The sequence below is a fragment of the Nipponia nippon genome, unplaced genomic scaffold, assembly GCF_047370975.1.
Source record: "Nipponia nippon isolate SJK-2023a ecotype South Korea unplaced genomic scaffold, ASM4737097v1 scaffold_19, whole genome shotgun sequence".
Taxonomy (NCBI): Eukaryota; Metazoa; Chordata; class Aves; order Pelecaniformes; family Threskiornithidae; genus Nipponia; species Nipponia nippon.
In genome coordinates this window covers 1,612,231-1,619,910 of record NW_028262335.1, presented here as the reverse complement: position 1 = coordinate 1,619,910, position 7,680 = coordinate 1,612,231, and the positions used below count along the sequence as shown (strand labels likewise).

Here is a 7,680-nt window from a genome sequence, read left to right as displayed (position 1 = left end):
ACACCCGGCTGGAAACAATGACAGACCCATTGGGCCCTGCCCCCAGCATCCGTGTGTCCGTCTGTCCGTGCCCCGTCCGTGTGTCCGTCTCCCACCCCAGGCCTCTGGGGGGGGTTCAGGCCCGATCCCGGCTCCAGGGGCACAGACAGACGGACATGGGGACTCTGGGGGTGGGGGGCAAAGGGCCCGATCCTGGGCACGTGTGGGGGTGGGGCAGGGGTGTGAGGGGGGTGGGGCGGGGGCGGGGCGGGGGTGTGAAATCGCTGGTTTTCAGAGCGGGGCCTTGGGGCAAAAAAACCCATTTTGGGGCATTTGAGCTGGGGGGGTGGAGGGGTGAGGGTGTGGCTGGACGTGCAACTGTCCATCTATCCAACTGTCCATCTATCTGGCTGGACATACAATGGTCCGTGTGTCTGGCTGGACGTACAACTCTCTGTCCGTACGCCTCTGTGTGTCCATCTGCAGGGTCACCCGTCCGTGTGTCTGTCCCACCGCGTTACTCACCCAGGGCACAGGAGGGACAGAGCAGGGGTTGCGCATCCAGCCGGACACACGGACGGTTGCACATTCAGACAGTTGGACAGCTGTACGTCCAGCGGAGGCATGGATCATTGTGCGTCTGGCCGGACACACGGACAGCTGTACGTCCAGCCAGACACACGGACGGTTGTACGGACAGACGGACACACACATACAGTTGTACATCCAGACAGAGAGATGGACAGTTGGACGTCCAGCTGGACACACAGATGGTCACCCCTGCAGCTGGACACAAAGACAGCTGTATGTACCACTGGACACATGGATGTGATACATCCAGCCGGACACACAGACAGCTGTACGTACCACTGGACACATGGACAGCTGTATGTCCAGCCGGACACATGGACCATTGTACGTCCAGCCAGATAGATGGATAGTTGGACGTCCAGCCGGACAGTTGCACGTACAGTTGGACAGCTGGACAGTTGTATGTACAGCCGGACAGCCGCCCCCTCACCCCTCCACCCCCCAGCTCAAATGCCCCAAAAATGGGGTTTTTGCCCCAAGGCCCCGCTCCAAAAACCAGCGATTTCACACCCCCGCCCCGCCCCCGCCCCGCCCCCGCCCCACCCCCTCACACCCCTGCCCCGCCCCCACACGTGCCCAGGATGGGGCCCTTTGCCCCCCCCCCACCCCACCCCCCCCCGAGGCCTGGGGTGGGAGACGGACACATGGACAGGGCATGGGCAGTGTTTGGGGATAATGGGCCCAATCCTGGGCACGCGTGGGGGCGGGGCAGGGGTGTGAGGGGGTGGGGCGGGGGCGGGGCGGGGGCGGGGCGGGGGTGTGAAATCGCTGGTTTTTGGAGCGGGGCCTTGGGGCAAAAACCCCATTTTTGGGGCATTTGAGTTGGGGGGTGGAGGGGTAAGGGGGCAGCTGTACGTCCAACTGTCCAGCTGTCCAACTGGATGTGCAACTGTCCGGCTGGATGTCCAACTGTCCAGCTGGACGTCCAACTGTCCAGCGGGACGTCCATCTGTCCGGCTGGACGTCCAACTGTCCATCTATCTGGCTGGACGTACAATGGTCCGTGTGTCTGGCTGGACGTACAACTCTCTGTCCGTACGCCTCTGTGTGTCTATCTGCAGGGTCACCCGTCCGTGTGTCTGTCCCACCGCGTTACTCACCCAGGGCACAGGAGGGACAGAGCAGGGGTTGCGCATCCAGCCGGACACACGGACGGTTGCACATTCAGACAGTTGGACAGCTGTACGTCCAGCGGAGGCATGGATCATTGTGCGTCTGGCCGGACACACGGACAGCTGTTCGTCCAGCCAGACACACGGACGGTTGTACGGACAGACGGACACATGGACGGTTGCACATCCAGCTGGACTCATGGACAGTTGTACGGCCAGACAGACAGATGGATAGTTGGACGTCCAACTGGAGACAGGGGTCATTGTACATCTGGCCGGACACACAGACTGCTGTACGTACCACTGGACACACGGACAGTTGTATGTCCAGCAGGGCACACGGACCATTGCACATTCAGCTGGACAGTTGTATGTACAACCGGACAGATGGACAGTTGCACATCCATCTGTAGACATGGACAGTTGCACGTACAGCCAGACAGTTGCACGTACAGCCAGACAGCCGTACATGCAACCGGAAAGTTGTACGTACAGCCGGACAGTTGCACGTCCAGTTGGACGTACAGCCGGACAGCCGCCCCCTCAGCCCTCCACCCCCCAGCTCAAATGCCCCAAAAATGGGGTTTTTTGCCCCAAGGCCCCGCTCCAAAAACCAGCGATTTCACACCCCCGCCCCGCCCCCGCCCCGCCCCCGCCCCACCCCCTCACACCCCTGCCCCACCCCCACACGTGCCCAGGATGGGGCCCTTTGCCCCCCCCCCCCCCCGAGGCCTGGGGTGGGAGACGGACACATGGACGGGGCATGGACAGATGGACACATGGGCAGTGTTTGGGGGTAATGGGCCCAATCCTGGGCACGCGTGGGGGCGGGGCAGGGGTGTGAGGGGGGCGGGGCAGGGGCGGGGCGGGGGCGGGGCGGGGGTGTGAAATCGCTGGTTTTCGGAGCGGGGCCTTGGGGCAAAAACCCCATTTTTGGGGCATTTGAGTTGGGGGGTGGAGGGGTGAGGGGGCGGCTGGGCGGGCAGCTGTCCGGCTGTACGTACAACTGTCCAGCTGTCCAACTGTACGTGCAACTGTCCGGCTGGACGTCCAACTGTCCGGCTGTCTGTACAACTATCCATCTATCTGGCTGGACGTACAATGGTCCGTGTGCCCGGCTGGACATACAACTGTCCGTGTGTCCAGTGGTACGTACAGCTGTCTGTGTGTCCGGCCAGATGTACAATGACCCCTGTCTCCAGTTGGACGTCCAACTATCCATCTGTCTGTCTGGCCGTACAACTGTCCATGAGTCCAGCTGGATGTGCAACCGTCCATGTGTCCGTCTGTCCGTACAACCGTCCGTGTGTCTGGCTGGACGAACAGCTGTCCGTGTGTCCGGCCAGACGCACAATGATCCATGCCTCCGCTGGACGTACAGCTGTCCAACTGTCTGAATGTGCAACCGTCCGTGTGTCCGGCTGGATGCGCAACCCCTGCTCTGTCCCTCCTGTGCCCTGGGTGAGTAACGCGGTGGGACAGACACACGGACGGGTGACCCTGCAGATAGACACACAGAGGCGTACGGACAGAGAGTTGTACGTCCAGCCAGACACACGGACCATTGTACGTCCAGCCAGATAGATGGACAGTTGGACGTCCAGCCGGACAGATGGACGTCCCGCTGGACAGTTGGACGTCCAGCTGGACAGTTGGACATCCAGCCGGACAGTTGCACGTCCAGTTGGACAGCTGGACAGTTGGACGTACAGCTGCCCCCTTACCCCTCCACCCCCCAACTCAAATGCCCCAAAAATGGGGTTTTTGCCCCAAGGCCCCGCTCCGAAAACCAGCGATTTCACACCCCCGCCCCGCCCCCGCCCCGCCCCCGCCCCACCCCCCTCACACCCCTGCCCCGCCCCCACGCGTGCCCAGGATTGGGCCCATTACCCCCAAACACTGCCCATGTGTCCGTCTGTCCATGCCCCGTCCATGTGTCCGTCTCCCACCCCAGGCCTCTGGGGGGGGGGGGGGTGTTCAGGCCCGATCCCGGCTCCAGGGGCACGGACAGACGGACATGGGGACTCGGGGGGGGCAAAGGCGCAAGGGGGCGGCTGGACGTGCAACTGTCCGGCTGTACGTGCAACTGTCCGGCTGTCCGTACAACTATCCATCTATCTGGCTGGACGTACAACTATCCATCTATCTGGCTGGACGTACAATGGTCCGTGTGTCTGGCTGGACGTACAACGGTCCGTGTGTCCTGCTGGACATACAATTGTCCATGTGTCCAGTGGTATGTACAGCTCTCCATGTGTCCAGCTGCAGAGGCGACCATCCGTGTGTCCAGCTGGACGTCCAACTGTCCCTCTGTCTCTCTGTACATACAACTGTCTGTGTGTCTGGATGGCTGCAACACCGCCTGTACATCCAGGTGTACCTGCAACCGGCCCTGTGTCCATCGGTCTGTCTGGTTGTGCTGCGAGTCCAGCTGGACGTGCACTCGTCTGTGCGTCCAGCTGGATGTGCAGCCATCCGTCTGTCCGTCCATCCCTCCTGCCTCCATCCCACCCCCTGGGTCCTGGGGGGGCCCCAAGGCCCAATCCGGACCCCAGGACCTCCCCCCCGTGGGGGGTCCCCAGCCGAGCCCCCAGCCCCCGGCTCCCCCCCCCGCCCCGATCCTGGGCCCCCAGCAGCACCTTTTTGTCCTTTTTTTGCCCCAAAAGGGCTCTCCCCTGCCTCCAGCCCCGCTCGCCCTCGCCGGGGCGGGGGTCTCCCCTCTCCTTCACCCCAGAACCCCGCTGGCCGCTCCGGCGGGGTCCAGAGCCCCGCTTTTCTCCTCAATCTCCTTTTTTACCCTTTCTTCGCAATTTTAACCCATTCGCACCAGCGATGGCGATGAACCGAGGGTTCCGGTGGCTCCCCCCAGCTCCTGGCGTCGCCTCCCTCCCGCGCCAAAGCCCAGCGCGCTTTTGGGTGGAAAAGCGGTGAAAACCGTGAAGTCCGGCTCTTGTTTTTTTAAAGGACAGCGAATATCAAAATTCAGGGATTGTTTTGCAAGCAGTTGGCGCGTATGGAAATGGAAAGCGGGAAAAAAAAATGGCAACTTTGGTTTTCAACAAATTATTTACCCCACGCGAAGGAAAATAAACAAAGGTTTGAGTTTCCGCTGATAAAATTATCTTTTTTTCCTTCTTTTTTTTTTTTTTTTGAAACAAGAGATTGGTGGCGACGCCTGGGGGGAGCCCCCAACCCTCCTCCCGCTCTCCCCCCGCCCCCTCCCGCGCGGCCGAGGGACGAGATCCGGGCGCCGAGGTGTTTTGTATTTTTTAATAAAGTTTGTAATCCAATGGACACACAAAACAAAACTGCGCTGAGAAAAAAAAAAAACAGTTCCATAAATTAATAAGTGTTAGGGAAGGCGAGGGGGGGCACGGGGGGCCGCAAGTCTTTGTACAAGTGTATAACACTTCCACAGCTCATGAGACGAGGGGGGCATGTTTAAATGAAGCGCACTTACAAATGAGTGACAATACAAAGTCTGAGTATGAAAATAAGATTTTCTCTGAAAACACATTTTTGGCACAGATTAAAAAAAAATGTATGTTGTGGGGATTTGATTTTTTTTTTTTTTTAAAGTCAGTATTATATATATTTATATATATTATATATATATTTATATATACACACACCCACTGAGTTCTGCATATCCCACCAGGAAGGAAAATAGCTCTCCCTTTTGTTTTTTGTTTTTTTTTCGTTTTCTATTTTCTTTTTTTTTTTTTTTCAGTGTAAACTGTACATCCCAGATGAAGAGAAGACGGCTGCAGCAGGGGCAAGTGGAGGAGAGGAAGGTTCACATCCAGAAAAAATAAAACAAACAAACAAACAAAAGACCCCAAAAACAGAAAAAAAAAAAACAACCAATAAAATAAAAATAAAAAAAGATAATGTGTGAAATGATCCTTGACCCACAAATTTCAGCAGAAGTCCCCAGGTCCTGCGTTTAGTCCACGGCGCATGTTAATGTGTGTCAAGACATCCAGAACGTCACAGCGTGTCTCCAACTGTGCAAAGGTCCGAGTCACTAATTTAGTGCAAAGGCAGTTCAGGTTCTTTTTTATTTTTTTCCTTTTTTTTTTGTTAAAAAAAATAAGCCATCCTTTCTCTTTTCCCCAAAAGGAGGCACAGAAACCCAATACCAGTCCGCCTGCTGAGTGCATCAGTTGTCCGTAAGCTAAAGCAATATGTAAACATACAGGGTAGCGGGAGCGCTACCCAGCGACAGTTTGATCGAGGCCGGTTAGGGCAGGAGGCTGGTAGTCTGGCAGCATTCTCTTGTTTCATTCCTTTCTCTCTCTCTTTTTGTTTATTTTTATTTTAATTTTTTCTTTTTTGGTGGTTTTTGTGGGCTTTTTTTTTTTTTTTTTTTTTTTTTTTTGCTGCAGGGCCTTGGAAAAAAACAAAAAAATAAAGTCAGTAACCGGTAAACAGCTCATACCGACGCGATGACAATCATCAGGTGAGGAGAGATGTTGGAGATGCTGGCGAGGAGGTCCGGGGCTAGGCGGGACAGGTGGCTTTCCGAAAATTCGCAGGGTGGGAAGATCTGCAGAACGTAGGCAGGCTGCGAGGGAGAAAAGAAACACGGATGAGAGACAAAGCGGGGCGAGGGCTGGCCTCAGATGTTTTAAAATGGGACATTCAGATGATTTTTGGGGTGCTTAAAGGCTCATAAATGGGCACGCTTGTATAAAAAAGGCGAGACTGTTCCAAGGTGGGGAGTTTTTCTACACCAGGGATGTAAGAGCTGGCTGGTTTTATAGCAAAAGACAAAAAAAAAATCCCATTAATTATCATTTCAGTGGTCGCTCGGAGCACCGACTGCTCATTCTGGGCCGTTTCCACCCAGGGAACAGATTAAATTTGCTTCGATGCAGCAACGCATCTGGAATAAAGGCTCCTCATCGCCAAACCCAAGTTTTGTCTTTATGCGGCAAAGAGCAAGAAAACTCCGAGTGTCCTGGAAAAATCAGGCTATGATGTGAGGAAGAGACAAGGACTCTACTTCCAATGCAGGAAAAGAGGTGGAAAATGGGTTTGGTTTGTTTTCAACCGAAGATGTAGGGCTGTGAACAAACTGAACATACATTTGGGTTTTTTTTTTTTTTGGCTTTGCAGTTCATCTTCAGTAATTATATCAATTACGTCGGTGCGTTTTGATTGGCGATGTAACAAGCCGGCACGGTGAACGCGGGGGGTTCGTTTCAACGATAAAACCAGGCACCTCAACTACAATCTTAAGCGAAGACCCGGGGCGGAAGGCGGTAGGTCCCATTATCTATCGATTTAGTTTATCTACGGTGTTTCACCCTGCCAATACCTGATTAGAGCCGGGGTTGGGAACGTTGATGATTCCTGCGGCTTGCTTAGCCTGCAGGTAGCTGATGAACGCAGCCTTAAGTGACTCAGTCTGATTCACTACGTCTTCCTGGTCTCGGCCACAAGGCAAGGCCAGTAATAGGCAGTAATCGCTCTCCACCTGGAAAGAAAATAACAGTAATTAAGTCAAATGTTTGCTGGGAACAGGCCCGTTCCTGACAGACGTTCATTATCCGCAGCGGCAAATCCTCTCTTTGAACCCCTTCGAAGTTACAGAAGATGTGCTGAAAGCTCGGCCAGCCTAGGCGGTGAGAAGGACTGAGAACTACTCATTTCTACGGCCGCCTGAATTCCACCTTCCCCTTACTCAGACGTGTCAGAGCCAGCAGGAATCTGTTCCAGGGCCGAGGGACGGGTGACTTCAAAGGTTTCCCAACTCGGCTGTTCCCTTTTCTATGAATGCAGAGTAATACCTATGGCTCACGACTTGCAATCTGTATTTCACGCTCTTTGGGACGAAGGAATCGCACAGCTATTACCAGAATCCCAAAATAACGCGACACGAGCAACGAGAGCTGAAGTTTCTGGGAGAAGCGGTGGTTTTTTTGTTACACGGCTGGTAGGACCAGCCCAGCTGTTAATAATAGATATTAGGCTCTTCCCAAACACGCATCCT

At 55.1% G+C, this 7,680-nt stretch overlaps 1 protein-coding gene and 1 long non-coding RNA gene across 8 annotated transcripts in view; one reads left to right on the top strand and one right to left on the bottom strand.

The window, feature by feature from the left end:
- Window positions 1-3,623: 3,623 nt before the first annotated feature.
- On the top strand, window positions 3,624-6,097 carry LOC148056006 (uncharacterized). The gene is made up of 2 exons (XR_015704404.1): window positions 3,624-4,778; window positions 5,413-6,097. It is a non-coding gene; the product is annotated as an uncharacterized LOC148056006 (long non-coding RNA).
- The window catches only part of SPEN (spen family transcriptional repressor), a 68,214-nt gene continuing 65,479 nt past the window's right edge, over window positions 4,946-7,680 (bottom strand). For all 7 annotated transcript variants that reach the window (XM_087755666.1, XM_087755668.1, XM_087755671.1 and 4 more), the window contains 2 exons: window positions 7,006-7,164; window positions 4,946-6,249 (listed from right to left, as the gene is read on the bottom strand). In XM_087755666.1, coding sequence (XP_087611792.1) covers window positions 6,118-6,249; window positions 7,006-7,164 — 291 coding nt within the window. In that variant the 3' untranslated portion in view covers window positions 4,946-6,117. The remainder of the gene's footprint in view (window positions 6,250-7,005; window positions 7,165-7,680) is intronic.